The sequence below is a fragment of the Paramisgurnus dabryanus genome, chromosome 20, assembly GCF_030506205.2.
Source record: "Paramisgurnus dabryanus chromosome 20, PD_genome_1.1, whole genome shotgun sequence".
Lineage (NCBI taxonomy): Eukaryota > Metazoa > Chordata > Actinopteri > Cypriniformes > Cobitidae > Paramisgurnus > Paramisgurnus dabryanus.
Window position 1 is genome coordinate 5,931,394 of NC_133356.1, and position 25,152 is coordinate 5,956,545.

At 36.1% G+C, this 25,152-nt stretch overlaps 1 protein-coding gene and 1 non-coding gene across 2 annotated transcripts in view; both read right to left on the bottom strand.

Moving 5' to 3' along the window:
• The window catches only part of zfand3 (zinc finger, AN1-type domain 3), a 28,392-nt gene extending 18,047 nt beyond the window's left edge, over positions 1–10,345 (bottom strand). The window contains exon 1 of the mRNA XM_065296117.1: positions 10,004–10,345. Within this exon, the coding sequence (XP_065152189.1) occupies positions 10,004–10,074 (71 nt within the window). The 5' untranslated portion in view covers positions 10,075–10,345. The remainder of the gene's footprint in view (positions 1–10,003) is intronic.
• Positions 10,346–24,281: 13,936 nt separating this feature from the next.
• trnav-cac (transfer RNA valine (anticodon CAC)) lies at positions 24,282–24,354 on the bottom strand. Its single transcript has one exon. It is a non-coding gene; the product is annotated as a tRNA-Val (tRNA).
• Between the last annotated feature and the right edge of the window lie 798 nt (positions 24,355–25,152).

Genomic DNA, 25,152 nt, shown 5'->3' on the forward strand with positions numbered 1-25,152 from the left:
GGAATGAATGGGCTAGGCTAAATGCTAACACATTGTTGAGGTGCTGTACAAAGATTAAAATTGCACGCATTGAAAAAAGATAGGTATGTATTCATTTGTCTAAGTTGAGGTAAGAACAAAGTAAAATATTGAAAAACGGTGGCGTTTTCCTTTAATTACTAACCTAATTCATCTCTGAATAAAATCACTCTCTGCTCTTGACTGAATAACTGTTGTACTTTAAATGAATGTATTTTACATACATTTAATTCATACAGTAAAGACTGTGAAGTGTTTTATTTTCATTACTTTTAACAGGCATAAACCTTTAAAGGGCATATTAAATTTCTCTTTGTAGAAAGAATGTTTGTTAAACTTATTTATTTGATTCTCTTTTAAAACAATAATATACCTAATTACTGCAAGTAATAACAAAGGCAACATCTGTGGTATTACTTTGATATTACACAGCGCCTGGAAATAGTCCCCTTGGTAACTTTCAATAGCAGGGGACAATGTTTTTGGGAACTGCGTAATATCATTGCGCCTCTGCAGCCATGATGGTACAGCAGCAAAGTCCTTGATTATTGGCCAGAATGAGAGTATAGTTCCTAGAAATATTAGCCTAGAAAATTACAACTTTTAATTTTCTGTCGGTCTTAGTACACAATGTACCTACAGAAGAGTCAAGTTTTAAATAGGAAAAATATCGAAACTCTTTGGTTATTTTTTAGCGCGATGCTAATGGTCTAATCAGATTCAATGGATTATGCTAAGCTATGCTAAAAGTGCTAGCACCAGACCCAGAGATCGGCTGAATGGATTCCAAAACGATAAAAATATTAAACTCTAGGGGAGCTGGAAAATGAGCCTATTTTCAAAAAAAGTGGAGTGTCCATTTAGGGTTTGCAATTACAAAATGAAATACGTCGTATTATAAGCATGACAAAACTGTAAAGCACAATGCATCTTATCAGTTTTAACATCCTAAAACATGATAAGGGTGCATGCTATTCCTAGCACAAAAGAAAAGTCTGTGTAATCTTTCTTGGCCTCTGAAATGAATGCAAATACTTATGTAAAGTCATTCATTTGGCAACAAATCCACTGGGTATTCACCACATGTCCTGGACATACAAACCCGATGTCAACACTTGCAAAAATAACAATGTGGACAGTCATTCCTACAGGTCAGTCTGTTTTCACCTGGAGGCTGAGGATGCTTCTATATCACACACACACTTTATTTCCATAGACGCAAACAGCCATCACATTTCCTGCATTGAGATCTCCCTCAGGATGACACAGGTTAGAAGTGAAAACAACGTCAACAGACCTTCTTCAGCACAATCAACTGCAATCATAATCAGCGCTCAATCAAGGAGGCGGAAGGAAACATGGGGAGAAAGCAAAGCATTATGGGTAGGAATAATGCATATTAAGATGATGATCGCACCCAAGGTAACATCACCAAGTGAACGCACTGACAGGGGCGGGCTATGCTTGTATGAGAAGGCTGGAAGATGTATGATGGTTGCCATGGAAATCAGCTGTGCATGACAGATGATGAGATTCTCACAGAGAGGAAGTGGTTAAATCAGAAGCTCTATCAATGTCCACAACAGCAGGACACCTCTCTAGCAATGATGAAGTCACTCTGGCTGGGCATAAACTAATGAAACAAATGTACTAAATCATTTAGGACTCATTATACAAACTGAACCAAAACAACACTGTTGCCTTCCTTTGCTTTTCCTTAAAGGTGGCAAAGAAAGGTAGTCTTCATAATAAAAATTATGAGAGGATAAAAAATTAGGGCTGTGATGATGCATCGCGTTTCCCATTAAAAATATCTTTCCGAAATCAATTCTGAACCGCAAGGCTCTGATTCTGTGTTTCATGCGGGTCTTTGATCAATAGGAAGTCCTTATCAATCTAAAATCATTACGATTCTGAGTCATTTACAAGGTGCATTTAAAAAAGCAACACTCGTCAAACACAATCATTCAAAATATTCTTTATTATCATGAAAATACCTGGAACTATTTGAAGAACAGCGATGTAAATATGCTTAGACATTTCCTGGAATAGCGTTTGTAATGGTTCTTCTTCTGTGGCACAAATGGAGTTTTTGCACGAGAGCGCCCTCTGGCTTTTGGATGTGGTGGCATTTCACCATAATTCATTAAAATGCATTCATTCAGAAAACGCGCATTTGCACGATTAATCATCCCAGCTGTATAAAAAATTTATTTAAATAAAGCCAGGGACACACCAAGCTGACATTTGGGCAATTTCTGAGTGTCAGTCAGGCTAGTTTTTGCGATCTGATTGGCACATTTGGCATTGGTATATAACAAGTTTGTTTCTGGTTTAATCGTTGGTCAAAAACATGTTGTTTAATTGTGATTCTCGCAAATGATTTTGAAGCTATCTGTCTTTCCAAATTTAACTAGATAGGACTTAAGTTTTGCATGACTGATAACTCAGGGTTTCCCGCAGCACTTTTCAGTTCGGGCGGCCCGCCTAAGCTTGGAAACCCTACCGCCCTAACTAGGTTGTTAAAAAAACATTTTCTGTCATGGTTTCTTCAAAATTAAGTTTTAATTGAGTGTTTTTAATAAAACTATTTTCATTTTCATCATGACGTGTACGCCCCTTTGATTGTCACGCACAAAATTTCGGCTGCCGAAGTTTCAGCTGAAATAAAAATGGATTAGTTTGTCGTTATTCGTCAATTCATTAAATTATTGTCTAATTTTACTACAATTATACAAAAACTTTTTCGGTTTTCTGCCAAGTGCATCCAGAATTTTCTGTATCCGTTTCGGCCCAGAATTAAAATTTCGATGCATCACTTATTTCTGCTCCATTCATCTGATCTCCATCAAGCTGGTTTTTTGTTGTTGTTGCAAAAATGGCCTCTATGACCACTGACATTTATTATCCAAGTAAATAATTAATTCTGATGTTGATATTAAATTTCAAAGTTGAAGACAGAAGTTCATGAAACAACATCATAGGAACTGCAAATCTACGTGGGAAAAAGCACACAAGTGTTTCTGTATGTGGTCTTCTGTCACATCACTCCAAACCAATCAAGTCGGCCTGTTTCTGGATTAATGTGACATCTCCTGTTAAATGTCATCTGCAATTACAGTTTATGAAGAGACGCAAGAACCCAATCAGGACTACAGCGGGCACACACACACCTCAACCCAACTTCTGCCTTGTGTGTAAAATGATCAACAAAGCCATGAATATAAATCAAAGCACACCTTTAAAAAAATGTATTTACTCAATTTTATTTTAAAATAAATAAATATATAACCTTAAAATTAACATAACAAAATTATTCTGAGTTTTCTTTTGAAATTTAGGGTTAAATGTTGACAAATTTCAGTTTTTGCATTATTTATTTAATAAAACCCATTTCACCCAACAACTACATTAACACTTAACACAGATTAAATCAGCCCCAATTGACAGAAAAAAAATCATAAAAAAACACATTTAACTAATATTCAATTTATTATAAAAACTCAAATATGAAAATTTATCTGTATGCATTTAACTGCTTTGCGTAAATGTCCATGAACAATTGATGGGAGACCAAGAGTCCTCTCATCAGCCTGATTTACACCCCCGTATGTATATTTATGCAAATCGCCCGATTCACCCAAACACCTCCTGGAGGACACTTCAGAAAAGATCACCAGCTCATCACCGACATCCAAAGTCCTGCCTAATTTCAAATGATACGAAGAGAAATCATCAAATGACCATGGCTTTGACACTGAAACGCAAAGGTTTATTTTGCAGTCAGATTCATCACAGTAACAAAATAGCTTTGTGGCAATCGCAGGGGACGATGCATCCAAACCCAACAGATGATCTCGCAATCTATGCACACTCCCCGTCCGCGCCACCTTCCAAAAGATAAAGCGCGCTTGAAAATGAAAAGACCAATGTGCTAACAGGTGTTAAAATGAAGATGCCAGATGGAAGTATGGAAATGAAAAATGAAATCGCACAGCTGCCCTTCACACTTCTGCCCTGCACAGAAATGACTTTGGTATAAAAGCAAACCACATACATCTGACAAATGAATCATTAAAACTTCTAGAAATCCTGAGCGTTAAATGCTAAATGCTCCCAATGTAGCAGTTTAAGTTAACATGACACGCTACCGACTTACTTTATTGTGATGTATCTGTGGGCCTAGAAAGTATCTGCAATGAAAAATATAGGGCAAGATTCATCCATTGGGAATTGACTTGAACCAGAATAGAAGCAGGTGGTTGGAGGCGGTACATTTTGATGAAAGATCAGGAATATACAAAACGTCTTTGTTAACAAAAGTATGTACATTTTGACTGTGTACAATGTTTTTAAAGCAATGATGTTTCAAAAGTTGACCTAATAGTTAACCATGTTTCCAGATAACTGCACTAAACATTAGTTTACATCAATCTCATTTTGACATGTTTGATGTTGTACCCAGACTGAACAGATCTATAAAAAAAAAAAAATGGAATAGTGTTAATGATAATCTAGAATCGACGACAATCTGACGTATAACCGATCACTGATGCCTTGACAACATATGGCTCGATTGCCCATGAATGTTTTAAGTTACTATTATGAATACTATTATTATGGCCCTGTAATAGTTTTACATCTACATTACCGTGTAACCTTCACTAAATAAGTCAACAAGTAAATAAGTAAACCACTGTCCTGGCCCAAATGATATGGAGTATGATCGATCTCACACGTTCATTATAGGACAATCTGACTATAGAGAAGCTCGCCCAACACAAGTCTGGAACAACGTGTACTGTTGTACAAACCAGATTTCTTTGCGCTGGTTATCAAAACAGGGAAGCATTTGCTTGTGTCATTTAAAACCAGGGTTGGGCAAGTCTGCACAAAGTTTATAGCTATAGGAAAACCCTTCACGTGTTTGAAAAAGTGAAACAGGTTAACTGAAAGTATTGGTTTACTAAATTGGGCAAAATATAACCTTTTCAAATAACTACTCTACAACCACGAATGGTTTCATGCATATCAGATTTAACAAATACAGGCATAGACGTCTTAGATTTTAATGGAAAACAATTATCCAAGACCACTGCCACTACTTACATCATACACTATCTGTATTTTCATACACTAACAATAATTCAGTCCACATTAGTACATTTATACTATAATTAGATATAAAGAAAGAAAACACTCATCATAGTGTAGCAAAGTTCTAAGAGAAATTTGCTACATAAACACGACCCTATAAAGCTATGATGAAATTCATGAATGATTTATGGGAGGGAATCTGTGGGTATTATTTGGATTTTTTGACCATCCCAATAAGATCCTGTGCTGTTATTAGGCTGCAAATGATCCGAAGATGTTTACAAGGCTGGCGGATACGCAGTTTAAAGTGTTTTTTGCAAAAAGTAAAACACAGTGAAATAACTATTTAAAGGGACACTCCACTTTTTTTGAAAATATGCTCATTTTCCAGCTCCCCTAGATCAAAACATTTGAATTTTACTGTTTTGAAATCCATATAGCTGATCTCCGGGTCTAGCACTTTTAGCACAATCCATTGAATCTGATTAGACCATTAGCATCTCGCTAAAAAATGACCAAAGAGTTTTGATATTTTTCCCATTTAAAACTTGACTCTTCTGTAGTTACATCGTGTACTAAAATTAAAAGTTGTGATTTTCTAGGCAGATATGGCTAGGAACTATACTCTCAAACTGGCATAATAATCAAGGACTTTGCTGATGTACCATGACTGCAGCAGGCGTAGTGATATTACGCACTGCACGAAAATAGTCTGCTTGGTAACTTTCAATGGCAGGGGACTATTTTTAGGCAGCGAATCTCCGTAATTTTGAGATGAATTGCGATATACAATAAATATCAGTGCGCTTTCTACAAAGTGGAATAAATGTTTACATGCAAGTCAAAGCCTCATGTGAGACTTAATTAAAAAGTGTATGATGAGAATAAATTCAAAGACAGGGTTTTCTTCGCTGTTTGAATATATACAGCTGCACAACATGCAGTTGAAAAGCTAACGTCTGACCTCACTGTTCAATTCTGGCAGAGCTTTTGTTGCAAAAAATGAGGATCATATCAGACTACACCGATAAAGATGGTATTGTCTCATCATGTAACTTATCCCACTAATTTTCTCTTACAAAGGGTAAAGGCAACAAAAACAGAAGCAATGCAATACCCAAATGCTTGTTAATGACAAAAAAAACACATTTTAATGTAAGAGACGCTATATATTGCTTATCACTTTTTTTGTGTTGTGACGGACTGACAACCATTCACACATTTAAAGAGCACCTATTTTGGTGGTAAAAAACAACATTATTTTGAGTATCCGGTCAAATACGTGTCCCCGTGGTTTATGGTTAAAAAAACATTATTTTCCACATATCATACATTTTTGTTGCTCCAGATATCCCTGCCTTCCTCAAATGCTCTGATTGGTTACAAAGTTCATCGATATGAAAAGCGCTGTATCCCCGATTGGCCAGCAAGCGCTACTTTGCACTGCACAAAACTAGTGTTTGAGTCATGGTTTAGGCAGTAGTAAATTCTTTAAATATGAAAACATACAATACTTACAGGCTGTAAGTCAGAAGCGGGCAGAATTATGATAATGACCGTCGTGTCATTGATGCACATTAAAGGCCAAAGTATAGGCAATATTTTACATGTACGCGGAGTGCGCGTCATCAGAAGAGTATGCATTACTGTACACGCACCCCCGGATTTTTGAAACCCGAGTACACTGTATGCGTAGGTCGCGCATGAGACTACAGGTGAATGTAGTATGTAGATGCATAGCATTTTGTTGCAATGTGCATGCGTCGGACGTCTGTGTACATGTATGAGTCAAATTAACTATACCTTCCAGAGATTGCGTGCGTTCGACAGTGCTTAATGGCCACAGCACGCACGACAAACTTTGTCATTAGGGATGCACCGATAGGATTTGTTTTTGCCGATACCGATTTAAACAGACAACTTCTGGCCGATACCGATGCAGATACGGATATTAAACACTTGTATACAATATTATACAGTTGGTCTATTAGCTAGTTTATTTCTGCATCAAATTATTTTTACTGAACATGGATTTGATCTAATTAACATTTAACTGACCAACATAATAAGAGAGGCACAAATTAAGCTAAAACAAATATAATAAGACAGCATGACAACCTTAAAAGGTGGTTTTTGCTATTCAGCATTTATTTTATTCACAACATTAACTCATTTTTTATACATATAATGGATGTCTTTATGCAGTTAATTAATAAACAATCGGTATCGGCCTCTCTCGTGCTATTGCCGATATGCCAATGGTTTCAAATTCATCAAAAACCGGCCGATACATCAGTGAATCACTATTTGTCATCAGAACAGTTTGCACATACTGTATGTGCACTGCTAGATTTTTGTAACCGTGCGTACATGAGAGTATGTAGGCTGGGAAGGGTTATGCAATTTGTCGCAATATCTGCTTGTAAAATGCCTTTGTAGGTGTACAAGTCAAATGAAGAACCCCTTGTAAGTATACCTATAGACCTATAGTGGTAGACATAATAGAAACATTTTATGCAATTTAAGATTAAAAGTAACTATTCAACTTCCTTCTCATTTCCTCATTGTGGTAATGCAAGACAAGCTGATGTACGCTGATACATCAACAGCTCCGTTCATGGTAGCCTAAAAAAAGGTAAGGGAACCGGGTCGCTTCTGCCTAGAGGTGTGAATCTTTGAGTAGATAGTAAACTGATTGGATTAAATTCAATGGATTCAAAAACTATTTTTTCAAACTCCAAACTATTAAATTCATGAAGAAGATTGATTTTATTCACAATGCGAATTGATTCAAATAAAAAATATATTACATTTTTTGCACTCAGCAGAAATTCAGTTTAACAGTGAATCTTAAAGACACCTTTGACTTAATGTATAGCTAAAAAAAGAATAGTAACAAATGACAAACTGTTCACTAATGTATACACTTCCATATTCATGAGGCATATCTTACATATTTATAAAGGCTATCAAAAGTGAATAGCAAGTAAAACACCAGAGATACAACATTAAACCTTTTTTTAAATGAAGGATCACATGACTAAACAACTTTGGTTGGAAAACCCAGTCTCATGAAGATGCGTATAAATATCACGAAGTGTGAAAACTTGTGCAATACATACACCAAAATCCTATTTTGCATGCATATGATAAGCACATTAATACGGCACATGTTTTTTTTTTATTCGTTTTATTTGGTTTCTCAATTTTTTACTATTGTCGCTTGGGGGGTTTGGGGTTACAACAACTTTTTGTTACATAAAATGACATCCTAACCCAAACCCCAATTTTAACCCCAAACCCAAGCAAAAATGGTTAAATAAAAAAAACTGTCTAAAAAATCTACACTAACAATTCAACGATACACCAGATTAAACCTTACTTTATTAAAATTAAAACTGTTTAGTTATGTAAAAGGTGACTTATGTCGTTACATTATATTTTGCTTATAATTCGTTACTAGAGGTGCACCGATAAATCGCCTGATGATGCTTGCTATGCTTCTCAATCAATTACAATGAAATGCCGCTACATCCAAAAGCCAGAGGGCGCTCTCATGCAGAAACTCAATATGGGCCGCAGAAGTAGAACCATTACACATGCAGCTCCAGGAAATGGCTTAAGCATACATTTATATCACTGTTTTTCAAGCCTTTTCAGGTATTTTCATGATAATAAAGAATATGTATAATGATTATGTTTGATGAGTGTTGCTTTTTCAAATGCATGTTATAAATGACTCAAACTCAATTATGCAATAATGTGAATAACAAATCCTTTAAAAGCCCTAATTGACAATTCACACCCAAACAAACACATTTGTTCTGTCATTATCCTTTATTGGATGCTATTAAAAAACAGTGAGCTCCCTACCTACACATCAGGGGTGAAACTTGCATTTTATGACATCACAGGTGTGTGCCAAAAACTTCAACAACTAGGTCTATAGTGTTTACAATATGTGGTCTAGAAAGGCAACTAACAAAATATTGAAACAGCATATAAATGATGCCAACCTAATGCCCCAAAACTGATGCACATGCTCATGATGCCAATCAACACAAAGGTGGCAGCATACCAGATTTTGAAATGAGCAAAAAAAGTATGTCCCCTACAATGTCAAGTAATGCTGTCAACATAGGGATCTCACTAGGTTTTGAAAAATAGCACAAAAATGCCAATGAGAAAATACTGCGTACAACCATGATCTCCAAGCCACAAATCACTAGGTTTTGAGTTACAGCCAAAATATGTGTGTCAATGGTGATACCCAAAGTGCTTCCTATCCTCACTAAATATTGAGATACAGCAAAAAAATAACTATGCCACCTATAATGCCATAAACTGCAGGCATCTAACATGCCCACAGATCTTGCCTGGGAAAGGCAGCCCACTACGCTTTGTTAAACAAAATGCAACACAAAAGCCCCCATTATACAAAAAATACCGGAGCTTACTTTGGTATACAGCCAAAAACGAAGCCCAAAAATGCTAAAAGGCATCCTTTTATTTCAAAAAACGCTATTTATGTATCTAGGTAGACAGCTGAAACGATTATGAAACATCAAATGATTGTTGATAGAGGACCCGTGATCTGTCAGTCCAGCTCACAGAGCTCATTTAAACCTCGAAAATCGGCCAGATCTACTTTTGTTAAGCCCCACTGTTTAATTATGACGTGTGTTTAATAAAAGTGTTTGTTTTATATGTGTGTTTAAGGGGGAACACCAGCTGTGAATGTGAAAAACAGGAGTGGTTGTTCCCCACCCCCATCCCATCGGCCTACAACAATGAACAACAAACACTACACATTTCTTTCACATTTATAACCTTCTCCGTATCAGATCTGCCAAACAATCATATGCATGTATAAAATATGTTATCTTACCCCCAAAATCCGCAAGGGCAGCGAGGAGGTATACTAGGCGGCTTGCTGCGCTCGCTCCCTGTGTCCCCCATGGTGACGGTGTAAAGGCGGCGGTCTGCTGCAGGAAACACCGGGGATTCGCTCACGGCCTAGTGCTTCTATGGGAATTCCTCGGCTTGACGTTTGTACCAAAACGCTGTAGACCGCAATCCCCGAACTAAAAATGCAGCGTAAGATATACAAAATGCCGACACGAGCGGCCTCTAATCTATATTTATATGAATTTAAACAATATTTATGATATTAACGGCCGCGTACAGTCCGACGGACCGCACCGGGAGTCAAGGCCGATCAGCTGGCGAGTGGAAGATACCAACTCTTGAATAGGTGTTGGTAATTATTACTAAAACAAAATTTTATTATCAGCATTGGGGTTTTGTCCACGTTATCACAAAATGTTACTATTAACAAGGGATATAAATAAAATGATGTAAATATGTATTCTGACATATTTAACATCACGTGTTAATAACGTTTGGTGAATCAATTATACCCATAAAGAAAGTGGTAGAATCCAAGCTGTATTCCTTGTTTGTAAAGGGGATTTGAGCTTTAAAGCTGTTTAAGTAAAAAACCTGCTACAGACTCGTGCATACGATGAAGTGCTCACGGTGGCCTTGACTAAAACACATTTTTCAGCAAAGCACAAAACATCTACATTTAAATTACCAAGGACGCTGAAATATAAATGACTTTGTATATCACACTGACAAAACATTGGCTCAGGGCCACGTAGTAATCTCCTTTTCTGTTCTGAAATGTGAAGAATTATTATTATATAATTATATAATTATATATTATTTTATATATATATATATATATATATATATATATATATATATATATATATATATATATATATATATATATATATATATATATATATATATATATATATATATATATATATAAAATATGGACATTTTAAGTAATGTTGGCATTACATTTTACAAAGCTTTAAAGTTTGCAGAATTTATAGACAAATTTATATTAATTTGTATGGCGCATTTGATCACATCCATAAGCTGCACTTACATAACTAGGTGCCAAAGAATACATTGAAATAATATGTTATATTGTTCTCTGATATTTACATAGAAGGTATGTAACTTAATTAAGTGTAAAAAAAAATATCCAGAAACGTTTAACATGTCAATTTACATGCTATTTTTGCCCTATTTGGAAGGGTCATGAATAATAATGTTGAGCTCTGCTTTGATTGGCTCGGCTCTGCTCTGAGGCTCATGCCAGTAGCTCACATTAGTAAACATGGTGGGGTGTACACACAGACTGTAAAAAAAAATGGACAACGTGACATTGCTTCCTTTCATTGTAATGAATTGAAGCCGAAAATGTCCGACGATGGGTGCTGCCATGTTACGTAAAAACATCAGAAGGAATTCTCCGTGGAGGTGGAGTCGCGTTATCAAGCTAACGTCCAAATGCTCGCGCGCCCAATTCAACTACGCCAATCATTACGGCGCGTCCCATTTCTATAGCATCAAATTACTAGCTAAAATGAAACTTATCACAAAAATAAACAATTGAACATATATCAGCATGATAACAACTACTTTAAAAGACCAAAACCATATTTCGGAAAATTTTATTGGAAGTGTAAATTAGTCACCAGGGGGCGATTAAAGAACCTGCAGCGTTACTTTTTAAGTTGTATGAGGCGCACCCGTGTGTGCATCTCGACTGTTACATCACAATCAGTGATTTGTTGAGATTGGCCTGTTTTCCAGCAGTCTTTTGCATGCACAAGGTTTACATAAGAAGGAGGAAACAAATCCATTTGAAGCTCACAATATGTCTTATTATTCATCTATGCCTAGGTAAATACAGTTTAACATTCTATGGCACCTTTAAGCAACTAAATATTGATATTTGAGATATTAGTACAGTTAAAAACTTTTAATGAGACCTTTATTTTTCATGATAAAGTTGACATTTGCATGGAATTGCTCAGATTTACAGAAGACACAATATAAACAGACAAATCATCTTTAACATTTACCATTTTTCATCATCTGCAAATAAGTCAGAGCAGGGTGAAGGTCTGTACCCACTTTAGTGGATGAAGTTTGAAAGCTCTGTGAGGAATTTCAGTCAAAATTTTGGTCTTGGTCAGTTGTACAGTAAACAGCATTTGGCCCGAATTTAAGCAACATGTTTTTAGCAAAATAAATTTAAAGCATACAATTAAAACTGACTTAGAAGTCAAAGCATCATGACTGCTAGTAGATCCTCATATAGCATCATTAAATAATGATCAGCACATAGCTGGTGTGGTGGAAACCATTGACTTCCATAGTAGAAAAAACAAATCCTAAAGAATTCAATGGGAACTGTCAACCATCATTCATCACAATACTTCCATAGTATTTGTTTATCCTACTATGGAAGTCAATGGTTACAATCAACTGTGTGCTTATCATCATTTATCAAAATATCTTCTTTTGTGTTCATCAGAAAAAATAAATTCTTGCACGTTTACAATAACATCACAAAATGATTTAACTAAATCAACAAAATGGTGAACTATTCCTTTAACCAGACACTGGAGAAAGGAGATTTCATGCTCAGATTTTATTATTGTTAATATAGTATTACAAAGTCAGATGTAATTTAATATGGGAGATTGGTAAAAGTTGTCACATGTCACATATGCACTGCAGTAAAAAAAAAAAACAGCAATAGCATTGCATGTTGTTATAATATTTTGGGGAATTTTACAAAAATGTATATCAATTTTTTTTAACAAATATTAAACTAACATAATGTTCAACATATATGGATAAATTCTATCAAATAAACATTGGGAAAGTTCACTCAAAAATTAAAATTATTTGATTTGATTATTAGTTGTTCTAAACCTGTTTGAGATATTTTGATAAAAGATGGTAACTGTTGATGATACCCACTTACTTCCGTAGTATGAAAAACAAATACTATGATAGTCAAATAGTCTGTCAACTCTGTGCTTATCATCACATCTTTTCTGTTTAAACTCATTAGAACAACATGACATGAGTCATGACATGACATGTCAGAACGACAACTATCCCTTTAAAGGGCCCCTAATGTAGGTGTTTTCAGCAATATAAAATAGTTTCTGGTATCCCCAAAATTTGTCTGTAAAGTTTTAGCACAAAATACACCACATATCTTTCATTATTCAGTGTTGAACATGGCTGCAATTGTGGCTGCAATTAAAAACATGCTGTTTTTGTGTGTTTCTTTAAATGCAAAGACAGCTTTTGTTCCCCTCCCCATATGCAAAGTAGGGTGTGGAGCGCTTACATGTGTGCTAAAACGTGCCTCTGGCAGAATGTTGAAATATGCGCTCATAAGCACTATTCGGACGGGATTAGTTTTCCAAACAATGTTTGAGTTTCAACGTGTCCCCCAGGACGTCTGTGTTTTTATGTACCGATTCGGACGGGATTAAAATGATGCAGGCTATTCCAGAGATGGGAGTGTCATGCATTTGGGCGTTGCAGAAGAGCACGTGCTCAGGATACGCGTGTTTGTAATGTTTAATTAATATTTTGCTTTAAATGTAAAATTATGACAGAACATGTAATTTATACATTTAATTTTAACAAATCAAAATAAAATATACAAATCCTACTAAAGTAACGTTAGCCTATACGTGTTTTATATAACTGTCTGCTTATAATAAACTCAAAGAAATGAAGAAATAATGATTAATAACAATTTATTATCTTTATTAATTAACATTACCATTCCGGAGTTGAACAACATTGAACGGAGTTTCTTTATAACGTTACTGATATTACAGTGGCCAGTCTTAACAGTGTTTGATATTCAGCTCGTCTTGATTTAATTATTTTATTTTGCCGAATGCGAAAAAACATTCATATCTGAATAAATGGGACTCAGGAAATACAATATACGAGCATTAGTAAGACCTTACGGCAGATCACGTTGGCCAAAACACGAAATGAACCGCGTTTTCAAAAGATATTGCGGGCAAACACAGACATTTGCGGGATTAAATTAAATTTAATTAAATTTCTCAGAGGACCTCTGAGTTTGGCGAAAAACAGTAGGTAAATTGCTCTGGAATTCTTACGGAGGTCGTCAGAGAAAAACATAGACATGGCCGATTCGGACGGGATTAAAAACACAGAGGACATCTGAGAAGCACGATTTTCTCAGAGGTCCCTCTGTAAAACTAATCCCGTCCGAATAGGGCTATAAACTGGAGTCTGTGAGCGATCATGGGTGGCATGTAATCAATGTGACATCACATTGATGGGATCCCCAACAGCATGTTTTGTGTGACTTGCGGTTTAATCTATGTGTTAGCTGTAGAATCCACCTTTCCGTGTTAAACCTAAAGGAATTACCATATAAGAAAGAAATACCTTTGACCAGTAGAGGGTCATAGAAAGCCATTCATTTTACTGGATATGGGCAACCGCTCACATCACTACTTTAGTGATACGTTTTCTGAATTAATTTATATATAAACATTAGAAAGGGCATTAAAAATAAATATTATTTCAAATAGTCCCCACAAAACATGGAAAATAGAATGTGTGTGTGTGTGTGTGTGTGTGTGTGTGTGTGTGTGTGTGTGTGTGTGTGTGTGTGTGTGTGTGTGTGTGTGTGTGTGTGTGTGTGTGTGTGTGTGTGTGTGCGTGTGTGTGTGTGTGAACCAGGTAATTATCACATTGTGGGGACCAATTTTCCCCACAAAGATAGGAATACCAGTAAATTTGTGACCTCGTGGGGACTTTTTGAGTTCCCCATGGGGAAACGAGGTTACAAATCAAACAGAATGATGTTTATTGAAAATCTAAGGTACAACAAAGTTTTCTGTGATGGTTGGGGTTAGGGTAAGGGAAAACGGTACGGTATAAAATGCATTAGGTCTGTAGAATGTCCCCACCAAATATGGAAACCAGAATGGGTGTGTATGTGTTTGTGTGAGCATGTGTTTTCTACATTGCATTTGTGCACAAGTAGGCCTTCATTTATGTGTGGAAATTTTCAGATTTATGCTGGATTTATTGATATTTTTTGACAAATGTGAAAAAGTACTTTTTTGCATTTCCCATTCATTTTCAATTGGGGTCATATTGACCCCAAACACCAGAGCTGTGTCCGAAACCGCTTCCTATCCACTAGTGCACTATATCGGGTGTTGGCCATATTGTAGTGGTGTCCGAAACCTTAGTGAACAACTTCATTTCCTACATTCGTTCACTACTTTTTACCCACAATGCACTCTGATTTTGAGGGTACATTCAATGTACACTCGCTCACTCATATTTCCCATGATGCAACAGGAGACGAACGCATAAGTAAGAATCAGAAGAATCGCATAAGAATCAGCTAAAGGATACTGACAGTAAACACCAAAGATTTACGTTTATAACGATTTTTTTTTTATTCTTATTGTCAGTTATTTTATAATTTTTTTAAATAAAGACATTCAAAATAATTGCGATATCTTTTTTTAAATATTATAAATATTTGTATTAATTCATACATAAGCAACAGTAAATAAATATGACAAGCAGTTGTTTTGTTTTCTTTATTCATAACTAATATAATAAGCATGACCAATGATGTGACAAACTAAGTAAACTTTTACCGTTTCACAGTACAATCAATAAAGCCACACAGGGGGTTTATGACTAATCCCCGCGACAGCTCTCCGACGCATGGTATTTACGTCAGAGACCGAAATTGCTCACTCATTTTCGTTCCCTTCCTCCCCATATAGTGAACTCAATTGTCATTTGCTATATAGGGAATAGTGATACATTTTTTACATACCTTCAGAATCAAAATAGAACTGAATCAAGCCCAGTTTTTTTTGTGTATGTATAGATAGATTATTTAGGAAAAGTCACAAAATTGTATATCTCTGAGATGAACGAAATGTTGATTGGGTCATATAGACCCCAATGACCAATTGAGGGTTAATATGATAATTTGCTCAGTTTTACTCATTAGCTATAGCAAAAATACAACAAACACATTATATAATTTAATTTGCATGAAAGAATTCACTAGCTTTTGCAAAAACTACACTGTAAAAAAAATCCGTAGAAATTACAATGTTATTGCAAGCTGGTTTGCCGGTAATTTACCGTAGATTTAAAATTATGTTATTTACTGGCAAGAGTTTGTTCAAAGTTAAATAAATTTTAAATATTAACAAGTCTTTATCTTTACAGAATAAAACTATGCAATAACAGCCTCCTGCAAAGCATTCTGGGAACCAGAAATCATCATTAACCTTTTTCTGTTTTTTGCTTCAGATTTTGTTTCCCAGAATGTTTTGCTTGATGCTGTTTTTTTAGTTTTACTCTGTAAAGACAAAGACTTGTAAATGTTAAATGTTCATTTAACTTTGAACAAAATGTTGCCAGTAAATAACGTAAATTTAAATCTACGGTAAATTACCGGCAACCCAGCTGCAATTTCTACGGATTTTTTTTACAGTGTAACCCTGCTTTGCCCGTATGAGCTTTTGAAAGAAAGCTTACTGTGTTTTGAAATATTCAGAGCACAAATCTAAATATTGTCTATACAATTTGTTTGAGTATCAATGCGTTGTCATGTGATTCTTGAATATAGGCAAGAACATGAGTGCAGAGACTAGAAGTATTCGCTTTCAATTGACATCTTCCTCATGGCGAGCCTGAGGCTTCCAGGACTCCTGAGACTTTGCTCCACACAACTTCAAAGACAAAGTTCCTCTCATTTCTCCACACAGAACTTTAGGAATTAACAGGAACTTCTTTTAAAGATGACTGAATTATAATGTAACTTGAACATGCAATACTGACACAGGTTCACTTTATTGCAGCCAATGGACTGGAACACATAAGTTTATGAAGTTTTTGTTAAAAAATCCCCAACACAATCTTGGATTGTTTTCTGCCTAATGAAAGAATAAAAAATATTTTTAGGGGAGGCTTCTTTGAATTGGTACCTTGGAAGATATTTTTTATAATATTTTAGTATTACTGTATACATAATGAAACCAAAGCACCTTACAGTAGAAAAGTGACTAGTTCTTGTACAATAGAAAATTCCTAGCTGTTATTAAATAAAATGTGATTAAATAAGGTTTCAGAAGCCTGACAGACAGACCGACAGAGACCAGATGTGTAAGATGCTCTCGAAAAACAGCAAGTCAATACAACTGTTTGATTTATGAGGGCCAGTTTTAGAGAAGGAATGTTTAGGACACAAACAACAATGGATTTCATGGAAAATCTTTAGCTGGGCATGTCTCTCCATAAACGACTGCTTCTCTTATCCTTTAATTCCTTCCTAAGAAATAGCGAAGGCGTTATTGACAGTGCGGGCCAGCCTTGTTTTAGTGTTTATAGGTTTGTGGATAGGATAACAGAAAGCAGCCCTCTTATAAGAAACATTAATCTTGTTATAACTGGACTGGGATCTTGTTGTGGTCATGGAGCCATAGACAGTAATGGAATGTCTATAGTTATGTATAATGGGGTTGTGGTGTTGGTGTACAGGGTTTTGCAGCATCCTCTTACCGTATTCATTATAACTTACCTAGAATAACTATTTTCAAAAGTAAGCAAGACATTAAACTTTAAAACTGATGATATTTTAAACTTGATGTTGTGCTTTCATCAGCGCTGTAAATGTTTACCTGCAGGGACGTGCACAGGAATTTTTAGGGGCAGTTGCTCTGACCTAAATAAAGGGCACCCCCCCCCCATTTTAAATCACGGCCTATATGAAGGACTGAGAATAACAGGGTCTTTATTAAAATCAGCAAACATGTTTGCCTAATGCCTACCAAAAAAATTGTAGCCTAGGTTGCTTGTCTGCACGCTATGATAGCTAGCTGCTATCTGTCTGATTATTTAGGCTTAAACGAGGCAAACTCAGCCTAGATTCATGAAGATTTTAACAGAGGTGGAAAGAGTAGCCAAAAACTTTACTCAAGTAAAAGTACAAGTAACTAAATAAATAATTACTCAAGAAGAAGTAAAAAGTATGCAATGAAAATAGTAAGTAGCGAGTTACTAGTTACTCATGAAAAAACGCAAACACACACACACACACACACACACACACACACAAACACACACACGCAAACAAACACACACACACACACACACACACACAATACAGTGCCCTCCATAAGTATCAGAACTGTAAAGACAAGATTTTTCTGTTTGCTGTGGAGACCAGAAATTGGTAAGATAAATATCAGTATGTCAGAAGTTTAGAATGTCACATTTTATTAACCTTTGTTTATGTTTCAACACATACGTATGCTAACAACAAAGAACAACAGCATTAAATGCTGACTTGTGATGTGTGTTGTACACAAATGCACATAAGTGAATCAAACTGATCCTACACATTTTATGCTTTTTATGTGTAAACAATCAGGACACAGCTCAGTGACCATTAAAAAAAAATAATGTGACAGATTCTGTACTTTTGTCTCATGTTCATCTTTTAATGTTTAGACATTTCTTGACTACACAACAAACAGAAGAATACTTATGGAAGGGCACTTCTACAGTATGTGTAAAACTGCAACATACACACAAACAGTACAGAAAAAAGAATACAAACACAGAATAGACAAGCATTTCAAATTAACAAATTAACTCTAGTGTCAATGTTGATGTAGCTTATAGCTGAAATATCAGACAAGTAAACTGACAACAGTTTTGCATTCACTATGTATAAAGTTAGAATCTCCTAAGATGGTCTGAGGACATTGACAGTTTACACTAACATAAAAATGATTTTAGACAAAACTCATGTTTTCTTACGTTGTCATGTCACGTGTGTTTTGTGAGAATCACTTACATCATATACAGTACAGACAATCATCAGACGTCAATCATCGATGTATTTTCTTCAATCTGTGCTACAATGCTTCTGAAGGTTGCACGCGTTTAACTGTGTCTGACGAGACGACGAACAGGTCGCGTGTATGTAATGGCGGGTACATGTGTGAAGTTTTGCTTTTAGTTAAAAGCAGAGGCGTCATGCCCATTCAAACTGAGGGGGCACCTGCCCCCTTGGTTTTTTTGAGCCAATGGATTTTTCATCCAACCTCAAAATCAAATAAGCGTCCATTAATCTGTTATTTGACTTTTAATCTGTTAATATGCACAATATTATACATTCTGTGCTGCATCCTTGTCACTTTTCGGAGATTTTCGCCGTTTTGATAGTGTTTTGATCATGTTACATTACTTTTATTCTGGCGGCAGCTGGCGCTGGCTGCAGTCAGAGCGCAGTCGCAGACGTCATCAGTGTCTGGGCGCGCTCACGAGCTCTCTGAAGTTGCTGGCTTGCTGCTGCATTTGGCTATCTGAGGAATTAAAACGTGTTAGAAACGCTCACAACATTTCCAAACCCCAGTACGGTAATGTGCAGTTAACCTTCTCTGTGTAGAAAATGTATGGTTTTAAATGTGACCGTCTCAACGTTATATTAGCAGAGATTCATCTTCTTGGCACAACGCCAAAGTTCGCCAAAGTTCACGCGGGCGCGGAATTTCACATGCTCACATGAGGTAAAATTTAATGCAAAAATCCGTTCCTCTAATAATTTTATCTAAACATATTTTTTAAAATCATTATTGAACATTAAAATCAATCACGTGGCTATAGCTTATGTCATTTTCGTTGTTTATATACTTTATGGATTTAAAATTACATTAATTTTATATGATAATGTAGTTGTTGTGCAAAATGCATTAATGACACAATTAAACAAGCCATTAAGACTTAAATAAAACATGCCGTTTCAGATGTGAATATGATGCAAATGTGTCATTATTCCGATTGAATAGTATATGATATGAAAGTAGTCATCACTTTTATTTTGGAGGTTTTTGCATGAAAGCAGGGGTTTTCAGATTGTTAGAAATGTAAGTGCCATGGAAAAGACTGAAAGCTCTATAATATTTCGTTTGATGTCTGTGTATGCACAAATTTCTGTGAGCTGTTGACACTGTGCCCCCTTAAAAAAAATTGGTGCATGACGCCCCTGGTTAAAAGATTGGTAAATTCATTTCCACGTCACCCAACACTGGTTATATTCTGCGTGTTTCTACATAGGTTACGGGTAAAACGATTCCGTTTTTGCAGCGATCTGAACAATTCATTCAAACTGATTCGCGAATCAATTTAAAACGTTTGGCCCATTCGCTTTGTAAAGAATCGACTCAAAAGACTCATTTATTTGCAATACTTTGTAAGGAATCGACTCAAACGAGTCATTAATTCGCGAATGCGCCAGGAACACAGGATAGCAATTTAAAAATAAAATAAAAATTTCGTAATTAATTAAAATACAGTAACGAAGAAACGCTGCATAGTGTAAACGAAGAAAAAGTAAAATTTATTTTTTCGACCTCGGAAGGGCAACTTGAGTCGAGAAGGGCATATGGGCAGTTGCCCGGGCAACCTGAGCAACCCCCCTGTGCACGTCCCTGTTTACCTGGCTGAAATTCATAGACCAATACGTCAGGCACAGATGCTTATAGCATAGTGTGTGTAAGTACATGTTAACGATATGCAAAAGGTACAAATCCCAAAGTAAACAATGATGCAAATTATTGGCCGTTTCTAAATATGCATTCCTGTCTGTACTTCTTGTGGACTTGTAAAACCGTCATCAGTTTCAATTCCAAGTTTGCATCAAGTTCACATGGGTGCATCCCAATCCAGGGTCTGGATCATTCTAAGTACGTGGACTTTGAAGGCAAGACTCTTTATTTAAAGGCTGCAGCCACTGAACGTCACAAAGCGAACTGGAATGAGACGGTCTAGACGGGACTGGAATGAGACGGTCTAGACGGGACTGGAATGAGACGGTCTAGACGGGAGTTGCGTCACTTGCTGTTCCCGCCCACCAAAGTTGTCAGTGGGACACAAATGCTGAGACCTTTCAGACTTTTAAAAATAAATATGGAGCCAGATATTTTTTTATTTTATTTTAGAAGATATGACACATTGATGCAGCTTAACTTTCAAAGAGTATATTAAATACATATAAAGTGCATCATGCACAATATTGCAGTAATATTAATTCACATCACTAAAACATTATTTATAAAACAGTGACAAGGGATTCATTTGCAAAATATAAATTTTTATTTAACTACAGTTCTGAATGTTTTTTTCAAAAATCCAGATGTCACAGGCACATATATGGATCCTTGGTTTCAGGGGAAACAAAGGCAGCATTTGGAGGCTGCGTTTGAAGGAGCCTTCGAATGTCGAGGCTGGTGACATCATTGGCCTTCAAATACGGCCTGTGAAGGATGCAGCCCCTGAATTGGGTGGCACCCACAACATCACCTGATGTATTCTTGATCCGCCCATTTTATCGAGCATGCATCAGACATTGGTCCGGTCCCAAATGGCACACTCCTCCTCAGAGTCCACACTTTGATGACATCATAGAGTGCAGACTTTAGGGACCCTTGATGCGAGTCCACATGGGTGCATCAATATAAATAGGAAGAGAAGTTGCCTGTCAGTGTGAACTCCTCCAATCGCCTTTCGCAAGGACTTCTGGGTTGGTAAAGTGCGCAAAGTCTGCTGCAGTGTGGGCTTCCCCGGAGAGCACATCAAGGGGGCGCTGATGAGCACACTTCAAAACGTAAAAATGACAGATGGGACACCCTACGGACATGTAGACTAAGCGAGCACGCTCAATTTAAGGCAACGAGACCCAAAGTCCACATGAAATGGCCATTGTTTCCAACTTAAATCTATTTTCTTGGACTACAACAAACACACGGATTGTAGGCAACAGTTTACTTCCTCGGCCTGTTGACATGGACACAACTTTTTTATTCATGTGGCACTGCACAAATCCCCTCCCCTCCTCGAAATAATCTCTCTTTATTTCCGGTCATATGGTATGGCAGGTGGGCGGGTCCGGGAAAACATTGCAGTGATTAGCAATTAGCAACGCGACCCAACTTCAAACGATCCAATCAGTTCTCAATGGACGAATTCAAGTCCAGCCCGACCTTTTATTCATTTCAGAAGCTGTTTCACTCAGATCTACGTCACCACAGGGAAAACAAGACAATCGCTACTTCCGTTTCATGGCGACTTTAACTCCTGTTAGCATTGCATTGTGAGCTTATCTATCAAACACGGTAAAATTTATGGCTGACGTCAGAGGTATTCAAGCCAATCACAACGTTCTGGATAGCTGGCCAATCGGAGGACACTGTGCTTTTCAGAACAATGAGCTTTGTACAAAATCAATGCGTTTCAGAGAGGCAGAGCATAAAGAAGCAACAAAAATGTACGGTATGTGGAGAAAAATGAGTTTGAACCATAAACCAACCACATATTTGAACACATTATTACACCAAATACCCAAAATAAAGTTGTTATTACCAAAGTAGGTGCTCTTTAATGGTTTGATATACACATGGGACAAGGTGAGAGAAAAAAAGATGATGTACTGTTCTGAATTAATTGTAGTGCAGTCGCAGTAAATTTTATTAACTATTTTGTGCCTTTTTTATATGGCCACTTGTGCAATAAAAAGTGCATGACGACAAAAGGTAAGTTACTTGTTTTTTCATTTAGCCCTGTTGTATTGATAAGTTGGTTAACTATCATGTGCTATTACATAATTTAAAATTCTTGGTGGTTGTCATGATGACATTTGTCCTGATTATTTGGCTCAAGAGAATGTCACAGTATAAATGGCTGAATGTTTTTGGTTTATATCATCTTGTTTTAGTTTATCTGTTGCTTAGTTAAAAATTACAGCTTTTGAAAAGCCTTTTAAACCACATGGATTACAATATTTCAACATAATTGCTTACGTGTTGTGCACGTATTTTAGTATGTTGGAGTACATTTTATTTATATATAATGTGGTTTTATGAATCTGTTATTTGAGAATGTCCTTCTTCCCTGCTAAAAATAACAATAGAAACCATCACCGAAATTCTTTTGGATTTAATGGGAATTTTATTGGTGGTAATGGAAACTATAATGGTCTCTGTGGGTCTCTACTGGCATGTGTTGAGTTCTATTGGTGATGGGGACAATAAATCCTACTGGAATATGTCCCAAAAAAAACTACAAAAATTGCTATTGGTATTTTAAAAGAAACCATTTAATTTCTGTGCTGGTTTCAATTTTTAAGCAGGGTTGTACAGCCATAGAAAATTATGCCATTTTAATATCATATTAAATCAATTAAATACTTATAAAATGATGATTTTCAGATAAGACGTAAATACTCCCAACCAGTAAGGGGCGCTAGTTCCCACGGATCGTCAAAGTATTTAAGCACAGTCGCGAGTGTGGGCTAATGTGAAGTTCTGTAATGAGAAAATTAGCAAAAAGAAAAGAAAATTTGACAACGAAAATCTTATATTTTCATCGAGTTCAAGGGGGTCCCATGTGTTTGGTTTGTTAGAAACGAAGTCTGTAATGAAGGGTTATAATTTAAATCGTCATTACACCACTGCTGTGCTCACAAAGACAACTATGAAAGATACACTGGAGACGCCAAAATTGCTCTCATCTCAGATTTGAAAGGTAAGTTAAAATAAATCGTTATTAATAGTTTTTTTTAATATATATTTTGTTTTGAATTTATTTACTATTTATTTTTAATAATTTTGTTTTCTGAGAGTTAAGAAAGTTCTCTATTCTACTAAGTTAATTTAAAAGGGCCTTGCTTGTTACAGATGTTAAAGCAATGCAGTTAAGAAGTTTTATATGAAATGCTTGTCAACTGACAATAAAGTTGTCATTTAGAATTAGCATAATTGCTAGGTTTTATAGTTAAAATCGCTAAAAACACATTAATTTTACATTGTGGTTTCTTAATTAATGAAATTAAGAACGATGTCAAATCATCCGGGGGTCTGGCCCCCTTTGTATTAACGTTAAAGAGAAAAATGCTGGGCCTCAAAGTTGCCCTTGGTTTTCGTGAAACGCAGCCTCTGCTGTTATTATGCCTTCAACACTTGTAACAAACTTGGCAGCAGATGTGATCAAGACTGAGTGCGCAAAATTGCATTCTAGTGCGCCATCTTGTGGGGAATCATGTTTGATTTATATGGATGCCGAAGGGTTATTAAAAAAAAATCCAAATGGGAACATGGCATGCATTAAAAACTACACATTGAAAAGTATAGCATAACTAAGACAACACGACTGTGGATTTAAGTAAATGAAATGCGAAAAGCTGTTTCCGCCCGGTTTCGAACCGGGGACCTTTCGCGTGTGAGGCGAACGTGATAACCACTACACTACGGAAACTGACGTGGCATGCGTAAGAACGTATGACGTAATGACGTTAACATCTAATAGGATGAATATGAGCCATAGAGAAAAATCGCTTGCATTATATTAGGAAATCAGTCTTAGTTAATTCATATAAAAATGGTGGTCTAGATTATTTAGATTTTTCTGTCCTAAATAACACCTTCAAAATTAATTGGTTGAAGTATTTTTTGAGTAACCCTTCTTCTGTTTGGAATATTGTTGCCAACACTGTTTTTGAACAAATAGGTGGACTTCCATTTCTGTTAATGTGTGATTACAAAATTGAAAAACTTCCTGTTAAATTGTCAGCCTTTCACAAGCAAGTACTTTTGGCGTGGAAGCTGATCTACAAACACAATTTTTCTCCACACCAGTATTACATTTGGAATAATTGTAATATTGTCTATAAGCACAAGAGTATATTCATGAAAACCTGGTTTGACAAAGGGATTCTTTTGGTTGGTCAGCTGCTGAACTCTCAGGGATATTTGATGACTTATAATGAGTTTCTTTCATATTTTGAATTTCCTGTAACCCCAAAAGAATATGCTTCTGTAATAGGTGCTGTCTCTTCTTGTATTGTATCTTTATGTAGGGGAATATCATACTCAAAACATGCTTCCTTATTTCACCCTGTTGACACTTTCTGTGGGAAAATCTGTTTTTCATCTAGCAAGAAAAATAAGGCTATTCGCTCATTATTTCAGGAAGGAATTGTTAGTAAACCATATGTTATTTTTTATTGGTCAAAGTTCACCCAAAAAATTGATTGGAAGAAAGTTTGGGTATTAC